This window comes from Triturus cristatus, chromosome 3_1 (assembly GCF_964204655.1).
Source record: "Triturus cristatus chromosome 3_1, aTriCri1.1, whole genome shotgun sequence".
NCBI classification, from domain to species: domain Eukaryota; kingdom Metazoa; phylum Chordata; class Amphibia; order Caudata; family Salamandridae; genus Triturus; species Triturus cristatus.
Genome location: NC_140583.1, coordinates 232,540,313 through 232,565,411, shown reverse-complemented (window position 1 = coordinate 232,565,411; position 25,099 = coordinate 232,540,313). Strand labels below are relative to the sequence as shown.

Genomic DNA, 25,099 nt, shown 5'->3' with positions numbered 1-25,099 from the left:
TCGCGCGCACACAATGCACTGCTGATGACGTCACATATTACATCACTCATGACATCGTCAGTGACATCACTCATGACATCACTGATGACATCTCAAATTACATCACTGATGACATCATCCTTGCTGATAGAGTGGCAGACCTCCTCTCCCCCTAATATAACCTTTGATACACATATTCAAAAATAGAAACCAACATTTTCAAAACAATGGACATACCAATATCAGTTACAACAACCTATTCAGTAATTCTAAGATCCACATACACATCCACTCATTCACCAACAGTCCTATACAGTCACTCATACATGTACTCACTCATTATATGTACTCATACACCTATACATCCTGCTACACAACGCCACTCATCCATAGAGTTACTCACACACAGTCACTCATGCTAATAAAGAATCAAACATCCATTTACTTGCATATACAGTTATACACACACCACCACACTTACTTCTACAGAAACTTACACATACTTAGTCTTTTAAACAATCACTTCTAGAAACACATACTTATTCATACAGGAACTCTTTCAATCTCTCACTCTCACATATACTCACTTATATACACCAATAGTTACATATACTAGTTTAAAACATATGTAGTTACTCATAAAGACACTATTGAGACAGTCATTCACTCACTAACACACCCATGCACACACTCATCCACCCATACAGTCCTGCACACATGCTGTCTTCAACACAAACAGTGAGTCACTCATTCATGCACCTATGCACTACGCAATACCCCCCACCGAACCATACAGACACTCAGACACTCATACTGATACTCAAAAAACCAACTAATAACCTATATAGACACTCATGTAGCTACTCACCAACCCATGCAGCCACTTGTGCACAAAGTGAGAGACTGATACAGATATTTACATATTTAAACATTACTCACTAAGCAATGTATTCACTAAGATACACTTAATCAGTCAGTTATACAATCAATTTTTCAAAAACAAATCATCCATTTAGACACTTACATACCCATATTTTCTTCCATCGACCTTGAGATATACATATATAAAACATATGTAATTTTCAGAAGAACACACATTCACTGGATGATGTCATCAGTGATGTCATTTGAGATGTCATCAGTGATGTCATGAGTGATGTCACTGACCATGTCATGAGTGATGTAATATGTGACGTCATCAGCAGTGCATTGTGGGCGCGCAAGTTATAGTTAGCTGAACTAACTATAACGGGGGAATTTCAATGGTTTTGTACGAGTGAAAAGTCCAGCTAACTATAACACCCCTGAAACCTATGGTTTTTTCAGTGAATATATATATATATATATATATATATATATATACACACACAATTATAGATAGATATATTATCTATCTATCTATATGTTCAATGAACAATACAAAGGTTAGGAATGAGATGTAGTTATGAAAACTCTATTTATTCTTTCTATACAAACCCAATGTAAACTACACAAAAATTCACAATCCTAAACTTATAGTTATAAGTGAAATTTATAATTTGTGCATCACCAGTTATAGCTTAAGTTTAATATTCACGCAACACCTTCAATTTACTATATGTTGCACACCTCTGTACACAGTCTTGTCGCATCACTCGCCACAATACATGAACTATAACTTTCTCCATGCACTTGTTTTACCTGTTCATATTATATAACTTATACCATGTGTAGTCATAGCAGTCATAATAACACTCATTACATCTCAAATGACATAATTTCTAAGAACACAGTGCATGGTAGAGTGGCAAGTTATAATTAATGTAGTGTTGAGAGTGATATAACAAGACTGTGTACGGAGATGCACGAAAGAGTAAATAAAGTTTTCCTAATTATAACTAGCGTATAGAGGAGTGACATACAGTAAACTGGTGTAGAAATCAGTGATGTGCAGTGGACTGGGGTAGTGTTCCATAACATACAGTGGACTTAATTGGCATACAGTAGAGTAGGATAGAGTGGAATATCATACAGAGGAGAGGCGTAGGGTTAATTGTCGTCCAATGTAATAGCGTACCATGGAGTGGCGTATTATAGAGTATCATACACTGCAGTGGCGTAAAGTGGAGTAGCATCCAGTGTAGTGGTATACAGTGGAATAGCATACAGTGGTGTGTGCTACAGTGGAGTGCCGTTCGGTGGAATAGCGTGTAATGGAGTAGTGTTGACTGGGGTGGCATACAGTGGAGTTGAGTAGACCAGAGTTGTGAATAGTGGAGGGGCCAAAAATGAAATACCATACAGTGGAATAGCGTAGAATGGACTGCCAAAGAGTGGAGTGGTGTGGAATCAGGTGAAAAACACATGTAGTTGAAATTTGATAGAAATGTAGAACATGGTGTGAAAAGTAACGCAACACAGCGAGTTGCACTGCCTTGTGTTTATCCAGATTGACCAACCAATGCAGGGCCATGCATGGTGGCCTTGCGTTGTTTTGGAACTCCTAAGTATTGTGCTGGCCATGCAGCACCATGCATGTCATAAGAGTAATGCAATGCAATAATTAATCTTGGTGTTGGTAATACATTGTGCCACAGTATATCACTGTACTTTGGCGGTATACCATGGTACATGCAGATGGGACGGCAGTATATCAATAATACAAAATGGCTGTATTTTGGGTTACGGCCTTCTGTATAGGTAAGTAGCTTGTTTTCTTTGTTTACTATATCTATTAACACTTTATTGAAGACTTAATATGCATGTAAAATAATTTGTATTTTCTATATATTTTTAAAACATTTATGGTGTAGCGTGCTAGCAGGTAGCAAGTTACTTTTATTTGTTTTAACAAATTTACCATTTTTCTTAATTTTTTTTAACTTGCGTTATATTTTAGCACAATTCCTGCACACTGCTTTAAAAAAACAAATATGTTAGAAATTAGACAATGCACTGCAGCACACTATATCAGAAAAATATATTGTATTAGTGTTTTTTAAAATTATTTAAACATATATATTTTTTTTTTATTTGGTACCGCGGTACGCCCCAGGCAGTACTATAGAAATCCGTAATATTTTTTTTTAAAGTATTAAAAAATTATAATTATTTTTCCCTTCCTTTTGCCACTTTAATTAAGTGTTAATTGGTAGGGAATATGTATAAAACCTACTACTTACCTGTATTTTACGCTCTAACCCAGTACACAACCAAATTGCACCAAAAACAACATGACTGCACTTTTGTAAAGGCAGTCATTAGCCAATCATATAATACCTTGTCACCAGCATATACTGCAGTAGTTTTGCAAAATTACTGCAAAACTACTGTAACAACAGAGTCACTAGGATTTATGCCCCATAACATAAAAAAAACTTAGCCTGCTACCGCTTACTCCTAAAAGGATCATTTGCACACCATAATTTCTAATCTTGACAAATTTCAACCAAATCCGACTGGCCATTTGGCCGCTATGTTCAATACAAAAAGTCTATGTAAAATTCTTTGGGGCAAAAGCTTTTTGGGACACCCCTTTTTTCTTTGCACCCCTTTGACCAATCACCACAAAACTTTTCATCATCCACCAATGTAGAAGGAAGAATAGGTCTGGAAAGCTTTGTGGAGATTCGTCAAACGAGCACAAAGTTATTAAGGGGCAAAATTCCAATGACTTCCTATCTCAGGTGATCCTAACTATAACTTCCGAACCGCCACTCTCCAATATTATCCTACCACCATTCTAACTACAAACTGCTTGCCATAATATGTTATACAACACTCAGGAGCAATTTTACTATAGCCAAGCCGTGCAAGTCGTAAAAGAGAAATCCAAACTTGAGTCATTGTTTGAAACACTGGAAGTAAAAGCTACAAATAAACCAATAATGGCATGCTTTAAAGCAGTGAAAGAGACTGGAAGCATAGAACAGCAACAAAGAAATGAGAATGATAAATACTATTAATGACATTAGGCAGAATTACAGATTTTGCAAAGGAATAATTCAATACACTGAAAATTTTAAATATGGCCCATCAAGAAGAATCTCTAGATCTTGTCTTGAAAATGTGTTTACTTTAGATCCAGATTATTATTTTATATGACAAAATAGCGTGTAGTAAATTGAGAAGGTGTATTCCATTTGGACCTTGCTCAGAAGAACACCCAATTTAAACTACTATGAAATGTAACATTAATAGACAGATCCAGACAAATTGTTGGATCTAATACCCCTCGCACTGTGCCCACTCCAAACTTTCATGCAAATCATTCCATACATACCATCCAATGAAGTTGCCAACACGCGTTGTATCTTGCTACATTGTGGTCGATGTTGGCCTCAGTTTTATTTGTCTGACATATATGAAATAGCTCCTACAGTTCAGTGCCATGGTCATAACACTATGACCAGGCCATAAATCATCGTCACGGACTGTCATAAATTACTGCCATGAATCATTTTGTTCATCTTACAGGTTCATAAACCATCATATGACACTTCCTTCCTAGTCCCTTTTGTAGTCGTAAATAATTTCTTCCTGGTTTTGGGGGTTATAAAGTTTCCTGTTGGTTTTCAAGCAGATTGCGTAGGGGGGGTGATTAGCCTCTCCCCGGAGTTAGGCCCCAACTCACTGCCTTGTTTGTTCATTTTGTGCCCCGCTATCCGGTGAGTCTGGGCTGTGAGTGCCATCTCAGTTTGCTACTCCCTTTCCAGCCTACTCACCCTGTCGTAAGGCATCCCCAAGAGGGTGGCCTTCCTCCTATACACCGCCCTGCCGGTGGGCCTCTATAACTAAAAAATGTACCCCTTCTTATCTGCTGCCCAGCCGTCTAGCCCTGCGACAATGCTGTTGCAAGGTGTTGGTGGGTGGGTCTCAAAATTGTACTGCGCACCCCCACGCTGCTCCAAGAAGTGAGCTGTAGTGAGGGAGCGGTGCCCTTATAACACCCCGCTGTCCCTCCTGGTTGGTGGTGGCGTCCCCCCATTGGAGAAGTTCAAAACCTTCCCCGGCCACCCCCATTGGCCAGGTATTGTTTGTGCCACTGTTGGCGTGGATTTTTTGGGGGTTGGGTGTTGGGGCAAGCCCCCTCTTTTGTCCTTGGGTGTGCCGCAGCGGCCCAAACTGGGTTTTTTTTCCGGTCTCGGTTGGTCATTATGGTGCAAGGCTGTGAGGCCCTCTTCAGGGTCGGCTCTGCTAAAACAACAGTAAACGTGGATTAAAGGAGAAGTCTGAAGAGCATAGTCTGTGTCGAAAGATGATTCAAGAGATACTAAAATCAAACAGAATAGCCACACTCAAAAGTGGAATGTATTTCATTGAAAGATTGATTTGAGAAAAAGGAGATTTACTTACCTCTCCAGTAAAGTGAATGAGCAAAAAAATATTGTTTAAGAAATGATCATACAACGTGATCAGCATAAGGGTGATCTGTTGCCAAATCTCTCGTCAGAATAATTGGTTTGTTTTCAAGCAAAATAATTTGATGATAAACTCATTGGATGATGGTGAACCTAAAGCAAATCTGGAATTTTAGCGTCCCTTTTGTTTAGATTAATGTGCTCCTTGGTACCTGATTTGGAACTTACTGTTACATTATTTTTTCACTCTTTCGTATTTCACTGGCATTGATCTTTTTCTTTTCTTACCTAGCATTTTTCCACCTCATGTATGGTTATCTTTCGCTGTAGTATGATTTGTAATCTATTTTACGTATTTTTTCATTCTGGTTTTCTAATATATGCATTTGTGGCATAAAGCATGTAGTGAATTACATAATAAAATAAACATTTTTGAACACTGAATGAGGGGAAACATATTTCCCAATTGTTAGTTTACAGTTTGCTTGTTAAACATTGTACGGCAGACTGCAGACTATAAGCATAGCTGGTTAGACATTTTTATATTTTTAAATCAGAAATTAGTAGTGTATATCACACGTGCAATGCATTACTTGCAAATAACGGAGCACGGGAGGATATGTTACTATTGAGTGAATAAGTGTGCTCAAACCACAAACATATATTCACAAAGCAGAACCAGGGCATAAAAAAACGATTTACTTTGGTGGAAAATATTTGTATGGGATATAAATCACCTCACAGTCACAAGGTGTTGCAACATTACCCATAAATTCACGTATCAATTAACAGAAAGATATATATTTAGTTTTGGCCAATCTCTGGCACCGCATCAGACTTTGCTGCTGGTCGTGCGCCTAACTTTTCAAGGCTGTTGTAAATTCTTTTGCTCTGCCTCTAAACCTTTCCTCTAAAGTTCCAAGTGCAGCATGTTTGGAGAGCTATAATATAAGATTCTTATCTGATGCACAGACATTTACGATCAGTCACCCAGCGTGTGATGAATCTCCGCCCGAGAGCAGTTTTTTTTACCACTTTCGGCACAGACACTAGCAACGCGTCTCCTGAATGCACAATGTCATCTGCTTGTGGGGGGAAGTCTGTCACACACTGCACTTCCGGCTCTAAATCCCTGCGGTAGAGAGACCCGCCACAAACAATTGGACAAGCAGCAGCATTTCTGATGGATGGGTGTAAATCATGTACTCTTCATTTTCCCCAGAATCAAATTCCATCACTGAATTATTCAACTTCGGCTACCCAGCAACAGCACATTACATATTTACTATTCTCCTCACAGATATTGAAGGCTGAGAACAGAGTACTGGAGGAAAATCTGCAGGAATGTTAAAGCAGACAGCATTGCACGACTTGCTTGTAATTGAATCATTAACAATCTAGTGAGGCCCCACCAGCTTTTTTTATGGTTAATATTTTCATTGATCTGTAAAGTCACTATAACAAGTTACTGTATTCACAGCACAATTTTGTACATAAGAATGGAAAAGAGGAGAGGAAAGCAGGAAGTAAGGTGAAGAAAGGTGGGTGAAAGTATATGGCCTTAAGTAGAAGGGAATAGTTGTGAAGTGTTTTTCACTTCTCGTCCTGCCTTGGCCCATATCCATCTTCCCCCTCAGTCTCTTCCTTATGTGGTGGTTTTAACTGGTGTCCCCGAAATAAAAAATCCAAATCCCGAAACCTGTGAAGAACTTAAGAATAAAGTGATCCACTGGCTAAATAAGTACACGCCCATTCCTAACAATTTGGATGGGAAAATTTTGCTTGTAAGAAGGGTTAGCTGGGTAGGATCACGACCCAAAGATGTTTTGGGCGATTCTATTATTATCAACTTTAAAGACAGCCGTGTTGTTAACTTTATATGTCTTCATGCTCCTTTTTGGTTTCATTCGGGGATCCAGGTGCATGATCTACACTATTTTTATATGCAAGTTGCCATCCACGAGGACAGAAGGGGTCTTGCTTGGCCGGGGATAGGTTTTAACTGTGGGTCTTCTGCTCTGAATCCCAATGATAATAATGGTATGTGCTACTGGAATGATATAGACTGACCAGTGATTGATCATTCTAGCGCAACGATTCCTGGTGGAGCTTGCTCTAATGTTGATTTGCCACTGGCTTACTCTGATGTTTCTTCCTTGGCTGACTTTTGTACTTCTTCCTCTCCTAAGGAAAAAGTTTTAAACTTGCCTATTCAGCTTCTGAGTCCACAGGTAGCCACACATTGTTTTGATGCCCAGAGCGGGGTGTCAAGATCTAGGCCTGGATCTTTGATTTCCTGGAATGTTGCTGGCCTCAAGGCGAAGATGGATTCCCTTGCATGGTTAGAGTTCATAGGTAACTTTGATGTCTGTTTATTTCAGGAGACTTGGTCTGTTGAGCCATTATTTCTGCCAGGCTATTTAAATTTCCACATTCCAGCATCTAAGGGCTCTAAGGGCCGCCCTATGGGTGGCCTAACCATCTGGGCTCGCCAGGCTTTATTCCCTAAGGCTAGTGAGTTCCAGACCGGGTCTCCAGATATTCAATTAGTTAGGTTGCCCTTGGTCTCTATGCAAGACCTGGTTATTTTTAACCTCTATCTTAGAGGGACAAAGGGGAAAAGGTCGCAAGTTTTGGCCACTCTGGATTCTCTTATGGATACCTACGGCAGTCCGAAGGGCACGATTATCGCGGGAGATTTTAATGTTACGTTCGAACCCCTTTTAGCCTCGGATTCAGAATGGGGTCTTGATCCTGAGGAGGATCGTCTGTGGGATATTCCAGCCTTGGCTCTCCCCCCAATTAAACGTTGGTCTGAGGTCATAGTCCAGGTAAATTCTCTTTGTTATGAGCATGGTCTTAGGGCTTTGAATGGTAGAACCCAGGGCGATAAGTTGGGCGCTAATACTTTTGATAATGGTCGCTCCAAAAGTAGAATTGATTATGTCCTCTGCTGTAATAATTTATGGCATTCCATTAAAGATATGGTGGTGGAATCTAGAGCCGAAAGTGACCATAATCCCATTTGTGTCACCCACCAGTGGTGGAGCGGTACTTCCTCTGTAGCAGGTACAATTGAACTCCATCCGCCAGAAGTTGTTCCCTCTAATAATATGCGCAGGGTTAGATGGCGGGAGGTGGCGGCTAATGATATGTCCCTAGCAAAAATAGATGCTGATTTGGCTGGTGCCATCTTGCATCTAGAGGACGTATTGGCCTCCGACGAAGGTTTGTTCCAAGTTACAGGTATTCATGAGCTATTCTTTGAAAGATTAAAGGGTTACTTTTTGAAGCCAGTTGTTAAAAGTAAAACACGCCCTTTTGGGCGGCTTCGTTGGTTCGATAGGGAATGTAGAAAGGCAAGATCGAATCTAGCTGCTGCCCTTTCAAGTGATAACAGGACTCGCACCCAGCTGGCAAGGCAGGCTTATAAAAAATGCCTTGTGCAAGCTAAAAAGAATTGGGACGAGCTCTTTTGGCAAGATTTGAAGGGAGCAAGCTATGGGAATGACCCGAGAAAGTTTTGGAATATTATTAAATGGAATAGGGGTGGCCTGCCCGATACTCCTTCAAATCATGTGGCCCAGGATGAATGGCTTAAGTATTTTAAGCCTCAATATGCCTGTAGTTTTTTATATAGCCATTTGGCTACAATCCCACATGTTTTTTATAACAAAGGACCTTTCAGCCCCAAAGATGTTTCTATAGCCCTGGCCTCGGTAGCCACCGGACGTGCACCTGGATCCGACGGGGTTCCGTCTGATGTCTTTCTCCAGAATAGAACTTGCTGGAGCAAGTACATTGCACTAGTGGCCAACGCGGTGGCTGAAGGTGCCCCTGTACCAAAATCTTGGGGGGGCGCCATTATTATCCCAATCTTTAAAAAAGGTGATAAGGCTCTCCCGAGTAACTACAGACCTATTAGTCTGATAGATACAATACAGAAGATCATCGGGAGGATGGTCCTGAATTTAATATTAGATTGGGAAGAGGATAATGGGGTTTTATCTACATTTCAAGCTGGATTTCGTAGATCTATTAGTACAGTGGACCAGGTTTTTCGTTTCATCCAATTACATTGGAAGACTGTGACTCTGGGGAAAGGCAGTCTCTTTGTGGCTTTTGTTGATCTAAGAGCTGCCTTTGACCTAGTTCAACGTTCAAGGTTGTGGCTTGTTTTAGCAAAGCTGGGGCTTCCTCTCGAAGTTCTGACTCTGGTTATGAGATTACACGAGTCCAATTTTGCTAAAGTCCAATGGGGTGGTTATGATGATGTCACTCCTGAGTTCCCAGTCGAGCGTGGTGTACGCCAAGGCTGTACTATGGCCCCGACGCTCTTTTCTTTGTATATTAATGGGATTGTAGATTGTATGCTCAGTGTTTCCACAGATGCTCCTAAGTTGGTGGGGATAGCCACCCCAATACTGATGTTTGCGGATGACACTCTCATTGTGTCAAAAACGCCAAGTGGTTTGCAAAAAGCTTTGTCTGTTTTTGATGATTTTTGTCTAGCCCATGGATTGGAAGTAAATGTCTCTAAGACCAAACTTATGGTTTTTAACCCACCTCCTAGTTACAGAGTAAGGAAGTTCTTTATGAATGCCCAGCCACTAGAGGAGGTCAACAGCTTTATATATCTTGGTATGCACATATCTAATGATAATAAGTGGAACAAGCATGTCATGATGACCTCCTTGAAGTTACAGCAGACTACTGGGGTTTTACTCAAGGAGTTTAAAACCTCCTTTACTAAGCCAATTAAACCTGTCCTTCAAGTTTATGAGGCAAAGGCTTTAAGCTCTGTCTTGTACGGGGCAGAGCTATGGGGTTTTGACTCGTTGAGATCCCTAACGGTAGTCGAAAATAAATTTTTACGTAGTATCACAGGCCTACCGCAGAGTACTCCCTTGGTCCCCTTAAGATACGATTTAGGTAGGAGAGCTATCCTGGAACTAGCCAACCTCCGTCCTGTCTTATACTGGCGGAGGTTGTGGACTACTCCGGAGCTCTCCTCCTACGCCAGGGGACTCTTGGATGTTAAGTCTGATACTTCTCATAAGATTGGCTGGCTTAGGAAGATACGTGCTGCCCTCGTTGACTTGGGCTTGGTGGGGCTGTGGAGTGATCCAATGACAACGACATTCCCTTCTAAGAGCTCTTTGAAAATGTTGTATTGGGAACATATTGATTTTAAGATCTGGAGCCAAGTTAATAGCTCCTGGATGACTAACTGGTTCCTAGTGACAAAAATTACTCCAGCCCTAGAAACTTATTGGGACCTGATTACTAAACCTAGTGACAGGAAATTATATTTTCAGCTACGAATAGGTTCCTTGCCACTCAGGTCTCTGACTAGTAGCTGGTCAAGTGCTGGTAATGATACATGCCCTGTATGTGGCATGCAGTCTGAATCGATTGGACATTTTTTGTTTGTCTGCCCCGCTTATATTGTCCCAAGACGCATTTGGTTGTCTCCATTGTGTAGGGCTTTGGGCACTAGGAGTAGTATTGTGGCCCTAAGGATCTTACGCATTAATACCCTACCAATTATTTCCATTGGTCTTGCCAAATATTTGGGCTGGGCATGGTACCTAAGGAACAAATTGATACGCTCACTCTGTTATTCTTAATTGAGCTTTGTATACTAGAACTATGGAATATTCTTGCTGTTTTAACTTCCCTTATTTTATATGACATTCTATCATCTAGTCGTCTGCTTTATTGTTTAATCTTTTTTTAATACTCATTTTAATATTTATTATATGATGTATTTTATGATTCTTTTGCATCCATTTTTGTGTTTTTAATGAATTGTAATTTTGTGATATTTGTGTCTTTTATGAATTTGAACTTTCGAATAAAGACTATGATGATGTTTTTTTCTGTTGAGCTTTTATTATTCACACATATATCACTATTAAAACTATTCACTGTTCGTGAATTTTCCTACATGTGGGTTATCACTTGACAATCTGCACTTTCACACTTTTTATGTTGTTTAAAAAAAAATACTGTTTCAAAGTCACCAACAGAAGATTTTTAAAAGGAACTCACGAGAAAAAATGTCAAATTCTCTCATGAGAATATTGCCAGTTTGTAGAAAAAAAACGATACAAGGGTAGTAAAAACAAAAAACTCCTTGAACTATAGGTAGCAGAATAATAAGGACAGGTGCAAGACTTCACTCACAAATGAATACCTCCGCACACCCCCGTCCAAGAGTCAAAGTTCCTTCTAACAAACGAGGTAGGCTTCTTTGAGATCAACAAACCACTTTCTGGAGTAGGTTCCCAGGATAAAGAAGATCCGTAGAGGGAGTTGCATTTTTTAATATCAAATTCTGGAACAATCTACCCTTGTTCCTTAGGCAAATCCCCAATAACATGAATTCAGAATGTTCAGAAATACTTTCCTGTTCGAATAGTTGGAGACTTGTTTGTGTATCGCCCTTCCTGTGCTAAGGGGTTTCAGCGTTTGTTTCATTGGGACTAGTGCCAAGAAAGGACAAGATGGTGTGTAAATCAAGAAATCAATCAAGCAGGCTTTTGCAGGCAAAGGCGTGGTGTGATTTGGCCTGGATATAAGAAAAGGCTGCATACATTTTTGTGAGTCTGCCCTAAAACAAAAAAGGGACCACATCTGAGACAGTAGTATGCCTTCTCAGTGGTGGGTGGGCTTTGTGAAACACAAGGTGGAAAATCCGTCTGCCCAAGATGCTCCCACGCAATATTTGCTTTTAAGATTGTGACCTCTGCAGTTGTGTGAGATCTACTGATCAGGCCTCAGCCGCTATAGTAAAATAATTGTAGAATTTCATTTGCAGTGCTATGCCTCGTAACTGGAACTGGGCTGACACTACAGCAGGACACTGGGTGATACTGGAAGGTATAAAACATTAATACTTGGATCATATGGCTCTCACCATAGCGAAAGAAGTCTCATGTATCCTTTAGTTTTGCAAAATGTTTACTAGCCTACATGTCCACTTTTCTTAGGTAGGGCTCATATTTGAGGTCAGCCAGTTTCTGACTGGCCCCAGTTTTCATACAGAAGGCAAATCAAGCAGAGGGAGACAGTGACTTGCCCAGGATCAACGAGTGTGGTTAAGTGGGAGACCGAAGAATGATCGCAAGACTCTTGATTCAATTATCAATAACATAACTTCTCAAATTCGGGAACATATTTTTGTCCCTCATCTGCCAAACATAATGTTGGTCCCTCCCTCTTTAGGATGCACTCTGATTGTTTGGACTGTCTTCTTGTCATAAGGTGCTCCAACCTCCAGAGTCCAGGCCAAGTTATTGAAAATGTTGCATAAAAACGTGCAAATAAATGCTGAACTGGAAAAAGGATCAGTAGGGGCTGCTGCTTAATGGAGGTGTTGGGGTAGGGGAGTAGGGGGCTGGGAAAAAAATTCAGTTACCTTCAGGCCGGCCGCTGCCTCTTGGTTCTCGACGCAGGAAGCAGGAAGTTCGTAGGCTCCCGAAGCCAATCACGACGCTGCTATCACTATGACAGCAGCGTCATGATTGGTCTAAGCACCATGGATCGGCGCTCAGACATGGACTTAGAGCCTCTGTATGTTCTCCACACAGGCTGTGCAATGCAGCAGGTGAACATGCAAAGTGCGCATGACTGTTTGGCCGGCCCAAGACGGCCGGCCAAACCGTAATGCACACTTAAGAGAGTGCCCATCTCTCCTCCTGTGACAGCCCAGCCCTGCCCCAGCTGAGCCAGGACAGAAAGATAAAATTATAATAACTGTGTTGTTATAATTTTAGTTTTCCTTTTCAAACTGCTCACAGAGCAGTGGGGCGACGCTCCACCGCCTTAGCAGAGGTGCCGCCCCTGGGCGTGATAGTTAAGAACTTTTTCACCATCACAAAACTTTCCTTGCATGGATGAAAACCTTTAAGAAACTGTATAAATCTGTTTTGACCAGTTAAGCAGTATCAAGCACTAGACGTTTACGAGCTACCCTTGTCCGTCGCTAACAATTTGCAAAGTGCAAGCTGCCTGTGAGGGACAGCTGCCGCTGTGCTAAAGGCTGTGTGCATCAGGGGCATCGGGGTGAGCAGACAGCAGTCCCATAGACTGCTGCATGTGGCCCCTACGGCCTGTTTTGCAAAGTGCTACTCTTTTGGCCATGGCAACCTCTTTTCCTTTACGGGACAGCTGTGCAATAATTGTGCTTTGCAAATCTGAACGCAGAGATGGGGATCGGCTCTTCCTTGCACTGACAGGCCTCCATTTCGGTGTACATAGATGGACACAAGGATTCGCAGGTTAAATCCTCACTCAGCGCTCTTTGACTCATTGTTACCAGAGTTCAGGGGCGGCTCCTCCATTAGGGCGGAGGAGCGTCGCCCCACTGCTTTCTCGCAGTGCGAGAAGCAGAAACATAAAATGGTATTTTAAACACCATTTTATGTTTCTGCTTCTCACGCTGCAAGAAAGCAGAAGGCAGGATATGCCTGGTTGGGGGCGGGCGAGTGGTTGGGTTGCGGAGGAGTGGCTTGCCCACTGTTGTGGGCCCTGACTGTTTGGTCAGTCCTCTGGGGCCGACCAACCCAGTCATGCGCACTCTACATTTTCTCTATGTAGGCTGCATGCAGCTACATAGAGAAAATGGCCACCATACAGGCGCCCTGCTAGGCGCCGTCCGCACCAATCACAACTCTGCCATTGCAGCGTTGTGATTGGCTTAGGGGAGAGGAGGTAGGATGCCTGTTCCTGTTCCGAAGAAAGCATCAAAACGCCAAACGCGGGACCCGGCCACGAGCGAAGGTTGTGCGGGGCCTGGTCAAGTACGGTAAAAAAATATATATATTTGCCCCACACGCGAACCCCTGCGTGACCCCTCTCCCACCCACGAGTCATGCGAGCCTCGACTGGTGGATTGCGTAGGACTGACATAGGGGGTAATAATACAGAGAAACCACGGGTTAAGGTGGGGCTATGTATTCCGCATAGATCCGCTCTGCCCCTACTCTCACCCATGTAGCACGGGCAGGGATTTCCCACGCTCTAGTGCTCGAACTTTGGAATGTGAGTGGCCGAGCAATGTAAACATCGTGTTCTCCTGAGAGTGCACCAGGACGGGTGGACTATGCATTGCAAGTGCTGGGGGGGGTCACTCTCACCCCGCAACCACGTCTATTCCGAGATCTTGTCTGGGATGTCTGCATTACCGTGGTCCGTTTCACAGAGTTTCATGTGTTTCTTAATCTAGTCCTGTCCTAGTTTTGTATATCGCTGACATAGTGCCTCGATGCTGCTGTACATTTGATGCATCGCACATTTCCGACGGTTTTGCTGAATTTTCATCCATTTCAGAGAGATCTGTGGCCTTGTCCATTCGAGCATCATCTCTGGGTCAATAGAACCCATTCCAGGAAGATCGGGGATCCTGGGTATCTTTCTGCAGTTTTATCATCGTGAACCACCCCTCCCCCCCCCGCCCTCCAGAATCACATGACTCCTACATAACTAGCATCATGGCACAGTAGTGTTCCAGTGCCCCATAACAGGCAAACCCTCCACCGCCTTCGTCATCCTCAGAGGGTCCTGTGGTACAGAAATGATACCTCGTACCCAGAGCCCAAGTCCTCAGCCACGTTCCCCTGGCTGTCATGAGCCGGGAGATTTGTGGCACAGGCGGCTCATCGAAATCCCTTGAACCACAATCCCGGCTGGTGCAAGGTGCATAACTTGTGGTGCAAAGAAAGTGAGATGTAATGTTTATTTAACCCAGTGACTGTGACAGTACGCAGGCAGTTGCATAGACAATAATCGTTACAGCCCCCCCGAAGCCCCTGCGTGACCCCACACCTGCCCCCCCCCACCCGCGAGTCATGCGAGCCGCGTCTGCCAGAGTTGTCACAATTGAGTGCAGCTAACATCTATCATGCAGCAAAGAATTGACCACATTGCATTGTTGACTCTGTTTGCACAACGAGCAGTGCAACGTGGACTGTAACGTGGACTGTAATACATCACAACTCAGCAATATGTGGCATCTATAGAACAAGCATTGGCATAGACAATAGGTCTCGCCTTTGGGACCTTATAAGTGTTTAGCCATGCAACAGTTGCATAACTAAATACTTATAAGGTCCCAAAAGAGAGACTTATTGGCTATGCCAATGCTTGTTCATTACGGGCTGAGAAGTAGTAATTGCATGCACGGGAAGAGGGCTCAAATACCAGTCTGAAACACAATCCAGACTCACTACGCCCCTGCCTCCTGGACTGTCTATCTCTAATAGGACCCCAAGTGGCTAACAATCATGCAAGTTCGTAGACAATTGCAGACAATTGTCTTATGAACGTGCATAAGCTGAAGAATTTGAATACGCTTTTGTAGCTTAAACTCTTGAGTTAATGGTTTAGGAGCTTCTAAAGCAAGGAGGAAAGAAAGGGTTAATCACCTGCACATGCCGCCGCTGCTGGAGTAAACTCAGCCATGAGAAGCCCACAGCCAAGTGTGTGTGCTTGGAGGGTGGGGGAGGGCTCCAAGTGTGAGGAGGGAGGGAGGAAGCCGTTAACAGGCAGACAGAAGGGATTATCAATGCCTTCGTGAACACCAGCGAAGGAAAAGGAACATGAGCGGAAAGAAATGAGAGTGCAAATGGATAACGCAGTTTGCAGCTTTTTAAGCAGCAGGCGTTCCAAAAAGAATAGAAATGTGGTGAAAGCCATCCATCCAAGACAGATTACATTTTTTTCCCATCAACAAAAATCTTTATTTAAAAAACTTTGAGATATACAAACATAGGTCAGGGAACTGCAAGCAGCAGGACTTGAAAGCGTGGGTGGGCATGATCATGAAGAAGGTAAGCATGTGTTTGTGGGAAGGGTGAGTAACTGGTGTGATGGGGTTCCCAATGACAACAAAAACAAGAATAGGAAATTATTATGGGGAAATAAAAAGAGAGAATGAAATACCGAAAAGAACTGGTAAAAGAAAACAAGCGCACGCCGCGAACCATGTTCTGAAAAGGGAGGAGGGAGATGCGAGCAGAGCATATGGTGTGCACTTTCGCGCCGCTTTGATGCTCTCAGTGGCCGCGCGGCTCACTGAGAACATCATTGCGGCCGCGAAATTGATCACCAGTCAGAAATGGTGCGCGCGCCCGGCGCACATGCACTGTAGCTAGAGGCCTGAAAAGCCACTAGTTTGCACTGCCAAATCCCGCTTACTAAAACTCTCGCTAGAGCGCTGGCTCAGGCGAGACCTAAAAACCTATGATTAGCATGAACTCTGGAATCAATTTAAAGCCTGAATTAGATGAAAAATACACATTGTGGGCTTTTTTGTCTGCTTAAAGTAAAGTGTTTTTGGAAGTAGAACATGAAAAAAAGAAGAATTCAACATTTGCATCCATCTATCTAGCATAGGCTTTCAGAAAAAAAATCAGTAGGATTTGAAAGCAATTTTCTAGAGTGGTATTCGAGGAACTGTTGTCAGGTCTGCAGGTGCCATGCTTGCTTTGTCACAGTGTTGCTCCTTGTGTTTGTTTGCAGCGTTGATGGAATCCATGGGAATAAAACCTACTCGTTTCTGATCACCCTGGACACGGACATTGGAGAACTTATGATGATTAAGTTTAAATGGGAAGGCACAGATGTCTGGGCGAATATCTGGGACACCATGCAAACAATCATCCCCTGGACATCTGGGGCACCCAAAAAGGGGCTCATAGTGAAGACAATAAGAGTCAAAGCAGGAGAAACACAGCAAAGGTAAGCGATCACTTTAAACCCACCCATAGAGCCTGCTGCAGTGGCATTTGCTTTACCTAAATTGTTGTCTTATTTATGCAGGAGCTGCTCCATTCCATGCTCATATCTGTGATAGCATTGTGTTTTGGAACTTGTATTGTTCCCAAATACTTGAGGCCTGGGGTACATATGGTTCCTCTCCCAACGTTTCTCATAATATGCAGCCTAATGACACGTTGTATTTTGTGGAACCCAAGATGGGTAGGGCTTGCCACTTATTATTTGAGGCAGAAAGAATTGTCTACACCTTCTGCTCACGTTTAAATGGAAGCATACATTCAGCATCTATGCAATCTCACACGACGACTTAGGAATTTGTTTATTTTATTTTTTATTATGTCTTATCTATTGAGCATATGACTGCCTCAACGTTTAATAGTGCTGAGGACTTGTGAAACACAAAGCACTGCAGCAACAGCACAAAGGATATTACAGGGGTCAACTAGACTAACACTAACTGAAACAAACTTTGCAGGTGTCCTGCAGAAGGCCAGATGATGTTCCAGCATTTTCAGGTCCAGTGGTACATCATAAAGAGAACCAGTGGGCTACATAACAAGATAAGTGCCACCGGCACAGGCTCTCTTGCTGCATGAATACATAAGATGCATGAGGTATCGAGCTCATGCAACGAGTCGGTGCATAGGGTTGAAGTATGGTGGCTAGCTCAGACCAATCCTAGCCGTAGAACACACTGCAGGTCTTGTAAACCTACCGAACTACATTCACTGCTCTACCGTGGTCAAACCTGCGGCAAGCAGCAAAATGGAGTTGGCGTTAGAAAGAAACAATATTAACCCTACGCTCTAGGAGGGTGTAAAGCAGGACTTCCCTGACAGACTCACAGATACTTTTTCACTTCTAAGGTAAAATGAGCAGCAAACTTATTGTTATATTTCCAGCTTTTTACACAGAACACAACAGAAGTAGGCAAGACCGTAATGTCCTAATGGCCTCGTGCCAGCTAAACTTAGGGGCACTGAACTTCAGAAGACACTGGTACAAGGCTGTATGAGTACAGACTTGAACATCACCCCATGTCTGATAGGGAACCAATAAAGTTGTGTCGAAACTGGCGTAATCTGCTGCCATTCCAGAGTATAAGTCAGCTGTAGAGGATGCAATGCCGTTTAAGAGGCCGATAGGTAGATAGCGTTACCATCGTCCAGTCGGGACTGGACCAGAGTATTGACAATGGAGGCATGTAGACGCTTGTCAAAATACCTAAGAATACAATTCAGTCTTCATTTGGAAGACGCAGACACTGGCAACTTTGGAGATACGTACTTCAAGAGGCAGAACGTCATCGATCGATATACCAGGAGTGCTGACATCTGTGCGGGAGTTGGATATGGCCAGTGTAGTGAGTCAGGCGTTAGGCTACCTGCTGGTGTAACTAGCAGTTTAAAGGTTTACATTTCATATAATTTGATGATGTCCACAAAAGCGTCCAGTAAAAGCTAAGAGACAATGAGGTCTTATAAGAAAATACAAAACAATCATGAGTGAGGCATCAGAGGGGGGTGTGAGTGGGGGGGTGGGGGCGGTTAATGAAGGCTTATATAGTGGAACAAAGTTGAAAAGAGGAGCTTTGTTCCTCAATGATTTGTTGTACCTGATCCCACTGCTTAGTGCATGCCAGATGGAAGCCCCCCCAGCAATGTTTCACCAAAGACTCGCAACCTTTAGGGAATGTTCTTAGCAAGCCGCCACTATCCTATAATTGGTGCTTAGAGCATTGGCGCATTGGCACTCATTGCTATGTGTGAACCTCCGAGCTATCTGTTTGGTTATTTTTTGATCAACCAAAGAATTGGGGCACCCACAATTCTAAGGAACTCAAGTAATACAGCCATCCAAAAACAACGTTCCTTTAAGAATCACTTTAAAATAAAGTATCTTTGGCCTCGGTGTAATTGGAAGTATTTCAACACATGCGCAACATGCATCATTTAAATATCACCTTAAGCCAGATTGCTCCACTTAAATACAGTAATCACAATAATGGAGGCGCTCCAAGTGACAATCTGGAGGAAGTTGATTTTAAATGACCCATGTTGTGCATGTACTGAAATACTTTGATCTACACCGAGGCCAGAGATACTTATGTTAAAGTCATTTCTAGGGAAACACTTGGGGGCATATTTATAATAACTGACGCATCCCTGCATATCAGCAGGGATGCGCCAGTTATTTTGCGCCCCAGCTCCGCCACCATGGATGCGCCGCATTTATAATGCAGCGCACCATGGGGCAAAAACGGCACAGATGCGTCACGCATCTGTGCCGTAAAAGTGGCGCATTGCTGGAGTTGCGTCGCAAGCGCGACGCAGCTCCAGCAATGTTCTGGGGGTCCTATCTGTACAATGCTGCGTCAATCCTTAGGCCTGCTTCAAGCAGGCGCAGGGTTTTGACGCAGCATGGGCTCAAAAGTGACTGAGTGAAATCTTGTAGATTTCACTCAGCCACTTTTAGGAGGCGTTCCTGCGCCGGAACGCCCCCACCTGCCCTGGAACGCCTACATGTGGCGCAGGGCTTTACAATGTGACGCATCTCCCAGATGCGTCACGTTGTAAATACCCCGCACCATGGCGCAGGATTTGCGCCGCTGCTGCGTCACAAAAGTGACGCAACAGCGGCGTAAATGAGGCGCAAGTCAAACATAAATCTGCCCCTTGTTATTTTCTGAAGCATGGGTGCACCCTTGAGTTTCATAGTGCCTTAAACTAAGCTGCTGTACAGGCGCAGAGTAGAAAATCTAAGGGGCAATTAAAAAAAGAGTCCCTTTGAGACCCTTCCTGACTCGGAGCGCAACAGAAGCTGGACGGCCACGGGCATCGTCTGTTTATTTGCTAAACAGGGATCCGGTCCTGGTGGTGCTTGTGGCAGAAGAACAAAAAAAGGCGCTTGGTGACTCAAGGGATAAGGAATGCAGACCAAAAGGTCTGGTTGATGACCTTATCAGCTACTTCCAGGAAGGGCTTTGCTTGGCCCCTCTACGATGTCAACATTATGGATGTTGGAGATATTACTATGTATGGGATGTAAATCTGAAGTAATCGAAGCTACACAAAATTAATATTAAGATTTATCACATGGTATTGGAAACTCTGGGCTTCTTTAGCATGGCCTCAAAAGTGAATTTATCAGCTGTGCTTTTTCCTAAAACAGCTCCCCTCAAGGGCGTGAAACAAAGATGCTAATGTTACATTCTGACTGCAGCTGCCAAAATAAGTCCCAGGGTTGGATTCAAACAGCATTCTGCTATGTGATAATTTTCTGTGCTGTCAGCTCCTGTAAAATAAATGTAGTTAATATGCAACACTTTATGTGAATATATTCCCTTCTAATTGCTCCCAATGCCAGCACAACAACATCTGTTCTTTTTGCATTTATCCCAACAAGATGTGCATTCTACTCTACCTGCAGCTCGCTGTCAGTTCAATAATACCATTTCTGCACTTGACAGAAGAGTGAGGGAAAGAAGGAATAGAGAGAGTGAAGTATAAAGGTGGCACATGAAACAATTTGAGATGGACGCAGCAGAGAAAGAATAGGGTATATGAGAGAGCAGAGGAAATGAGAGGGGCACAGGAGAATGAGAGGGGGCACAGGAGAATGAGAGGCGGCACAGGAGAATGAGAGGAGCAGAAGCAAATGAGCGTGGCGAATGAGACTGGAACAAAAACGAATGGAACATAGTGAAAGAGCGTGAGCAAGAGGAAATAAAAGAGACCCACAGGAAATGAGGCAGGAGCAAATGAAATGAGAGGGACTGAACAGATGAGAAGGAGAGAGGAAGATGAAAGAGGGGCAGGGGAGGGCAAGGCAAAAGAGTGCAAGATAAGTATAGAAGAGAATGAGAATGAAAGAGACGGACAAAAATAACAGCGGGAAAGAGAAGAATGAGCGAGGGGCACAGGACAATGAGAGTGGACAAAGAAGGAGAGCAGCAAAAAGAAATTAGAGAGGGGCAGAAGGTTCTGAGAGGCAAAAGGAAGTGAGAGAGGCAGAGGAAATGAGAAAGGCAGAGGAAATGAGAGAGGGGAGAGCAGAACGAAATATGGACAGCAGAAAATGAGACATGCCGAGAAGACAGAGAGGGGAAGAATGGGTTTTACATAGTGCTGCATACAACAATGCTATTGTCTCTAAACTCAGAAAATCACAATTGTTACTGTTACTCAAGTTAATGGTACTCAATTTACTGACCTTGGAATGATGAATAGCTGAGTCTGCCTCGCTGGAACTAACACATGATTCATATCGTATCGTACTTTATTGTTCAATTAATTAAAATCATTACAATATGGTATTATTACAGTTTACTATAAATGAGAAAAGTGAAGAGGTTAAAACTCACAGGGTTTGCTAAAAAACTAAGCATGAAATAAAACCTTAAAAACTATTATCCAAGCTGGAACTAAAGTGCTAGTGTGTCGCACTTTGGGAGATGTTTAATCATAGTCACTCTTGTTTAATGGCCGACTGATAACTTTTTGTGTCTTTAATGTTTTGTGTCAGTGCGGCCCGAAATGCATCAATGAATTTCCCTAGTCGGCCATGGTTTATTTATTTTATTATATTATATAGCACTTGAATCGACCCCCGAAGGGGTATCTCTGCGCTTAGGACTGGCCGTGAGGGTGTGTTTCAGCTACAGCAAAATCAGGCACAGAAAAGAGTGGTCTTAAGCAGCTTCCTAAATTGTAGATGATCCAAGCATTGTCTCAAAAACATAGGAAGCTCATTCCAGTATCGAGGGCCAAGATGGGAGAGAGCTCTTCCTCCTAATCTTGCCTTTCTTACTCGAGGCACCACAAGAAGGTGTTTGGCACTTGAGCGGAGAGATCTAGACGGTACATATGGCATGAATTTCTCAGAGAGATAGGAAGGAACCAAATTAAGCAATGACTTGTGAATAGTGCAGCAGATTTTAATTCTGACCCGTTGGCGGATAGGGAGCCAATGCAGCTTTATAAGAAGAGGGCAAGAAAGTGTCCTGGAGGGAGCGTTGAGGACCAATCGTGCCGCCGTATTCTGGACTACCTGCAGTCTGCTGAGTGAGGCATCATTGGCGGAGATCAGCAGGCCATTGCAGTAGTCCAGACGACTTAGTACAAGCGCCTGGACTAAAGTTTTCCGGGTAGAGTCTGGAAGCAAAGGGAAGACTCCACGGAGCAGGCCTAATATACGGAAACAGGAGCCTGCTGTCTGAGCAGCATCCTCCTTCAGATAAGGGCTTGATCCAGACGGATACCCAGGTTTTTGACTGTAAGCTTGGGAGCGGGATGGGGGCCTAGATCGGTCGGCCACCAGTCTGGTGTCCATAGGAGGGGGCCTCTCCGAAGAGCATAATCTCTGTTTTTCCCACATTACACTTTAGGAAATTATTCTTCATCCAGTGGGATATAGCTCTCATACCATTAGAGAAGGCCAACTGTACCGAGGAGGTAAATTTATCGAATGGAAAGAGCAGCTGAGTGTCATCGGCATATGATATAGGGATGAACCCGTGCGTCCTCAGAAGATTGGCCTAGGGAGTAATATAGATGTTAAACAATGTAGGGCTCAAACACGAGCCCTGAGGGACTCCCTTGGACAATTCTGTAGGAGCCGAGTGATACGGGCCTAGATTGACAATCTGGGAGCGAGCTGATAGAAAGCTCATCATCCATTGTAAGGCTGATTTTCTTAGTCCGATCTCTTTTAATCTTCTGAGCAGAATGCTGTGAGAAACTGTGTCGAACGCCGCGGATCGGTCCAACAGCACCAGAATCATAGAGTGGCCCTTGTCTAGGGTCATCCTGATGTTATCCGTGACCGCTAGTAATGCTGATTCGGTACTGTATTTGGGCCTAAAACCAGACTGAGAGGGATCTAAACAGCCCGTCAGTTCAACATGGTTGGAGAGGTGAGTGTTGACATGTTTCTCCATTAGTTTGCTCAGGAACGAAAGGAGCGAAATTGGGCGGAGGTTGGAAAGATCTGTCCACGGGACTTTAGTGTTCTTGCGGATCGGTCTAACCTGAGCAACTTTCCATTCTAACGGAACATGGCCTTCTTTTAGGGAAAGATTAATAAGGGATTGCATAGAAGGAGACAGATGTTTAGCTAGAGAAGGGATAACTTTAGCTGGAGTAAGATCAGAAGGGGATCCAGTTTGCACTGTGTTAGCAGAGAAGCACAAGTCTGACGCTTCTCTACATCGACCAAGACCATGAGACCTGCAAATTGGAAGTACCAGGCGGTGCCGCTCACTGGCTAACTTTGGGCAGCAACACAACAGATGGAGCCAAGATTCTCGATAGTAACTGCAGAGAAGACAGGTGACTAAATTGTCTTGCTGGGCCCAAGAAGGATTAAAGTCCACGATGGGCAGTGCTAGAAGTCTCATGTAAGTGATTCTTTTACGGGCCGGAACTGGCAGGGCTTTCTCAAAGTAGGGCTGCGGTTTTCCAAGGATATTTGCGGCATCCAGTGTGAAGAGGTTGGGTTGATGGTGTAGACTTTCCAGGTCCCTTTCAAAGGATATTCTCTTGACCTGTGTGTTCACCGTCTTTTTCCTGGCTGTTACCGGGATATCCTGATTGTGCAAATGTTGGGCTTCTATTTCGAGTAGTCTTATAGCTGCTGCCAACTGGACCTGCCGTGGAGAGCCTCCCTCTTCAAAGATTGTTTTAATTTGCGCTTTCAGTGAGGATGGAGGTGCACGCAACGTGCTAATATAGTATTTTAATGTATCCCCTGAGCAAGTGATATCCGGACGAGTGAGTCCCAGCTCCAGCCTTACTCTGGCTCTTCTGGCCTGTCGTGGGAGAGCCAGAACCTTCTTGTAGGCAGAAATTTGGAGGCTCATGAGGAGCTTGTTGTAGGCACCAGGAAAAACCAGGTGACCATAGTTAAAAAATGGAACAAGTTTAGCTCTTGGAACTTTCAGAATAGGTTCTGTTGTTGGACTGTGAAGACGCTGGTTTAGACGTCTCAGACTGTAAATAATGCCAGCCCCCTTGCTTCTTAGATGTTTCAGATGGACTGTTGGTTTTGCCCCTTCCGATGGCCTGATTCCCAAATAGTTATAGCTTGTGCATGTTTTAAGTTGCAGTTTGCCTAGGGACCCTTGTGCTGTTTTCTTTCGGTGGTACTTCCCACAAATGAGTATCCTGGTCTTCTCCTGGTTTGCCACTAGGTTGTGCTTTTGATTATACCTGTATAGGGCGTTTAGGGCTTTCTATAGGCCTGTCCGCGTATGATCCATTATCACAATGTCATCAGCGTACTGAAGGATTTGGAGCCGTACTTTCCCCAGCTTTGCTGTTAATAAGCTTGCCCCTTCCAGGGCTTTTCCCAGGTCAGCTGTATAGAGATTATATAGTAGAAGGGCAAGGTCACATCCTTGTTTCAGGCCGTTATTAGTTAGTACCTTAGCTGTTACGGTCATTTGGCTGGTCTTGATGCAGACCCAAGTCCCCTGATGTAATGCAATTATTGCCTTTAGCAACTGTTGGGGGATTCCCCAGGAGACCGGTTTTTACCACAGTTTTCCTCGATCAATCCGGTCAAAAGCTGCACTGTAGTCCACGAAACAGCAAAAGAGGGGTAATTGTGATGGCTGGGTTGCTCGATGTAACCGGTGACCCAGTGCTATGATGTTATCTATGGTGGAACTTTCAGGCCTAAAACCGGATTGAAAGAAAGGAAGGATGTTATTATATTTTGCCCAGGCTTCTAGGTCTTTCAGTAATATTCTTGCATCCGCTTTCGCTTCGATATCTAATAGGGCAATAAGCCGATAGTTTTCTGGTTTCGTACAGTCGCCTTTTTTGTAGATGGGGGAAAGTATAGAACCTTTCATGACGCTGGGAAGGTGGATGTGGCAAAGCGTACATTAAAGAGTGGCGTGAGCTGTTCTGCCCAAAATGCGTGAGATGCTTTAAACACTGACCCCATTGGGTCCGGGAGCACCATCTATCCTCATTTTTGTGATCAGAATGGTT

At 43.5% G+C, this 25,099-nt stretch overlaps 1 protein-coding gene across 2 annotated transcripts in view; it reads left to right on the top strand.

Annotated features, from left to right (window-relative positions):
• Positions 1 to 25,099, top strand: part of LIPC (lipase C, hepatic type) — a 756,670-nt gene that overhangs the window by 723,123 nt on the left and 8,448 nt on the right. For both annotated transcript variants that reach the window (XM_085643754.1, XM_085643755.1), the window contains one exon: positions 16,845 to 17,063. In XM_085643754.1, the coding sequence (XP_085499880.1) occupies positions 16,845 to 17,063 (219 nt within the window). The remainder of the gene's footprint in view (positions 1 to 16,844; positions 17,064 to 25,099) is intronic.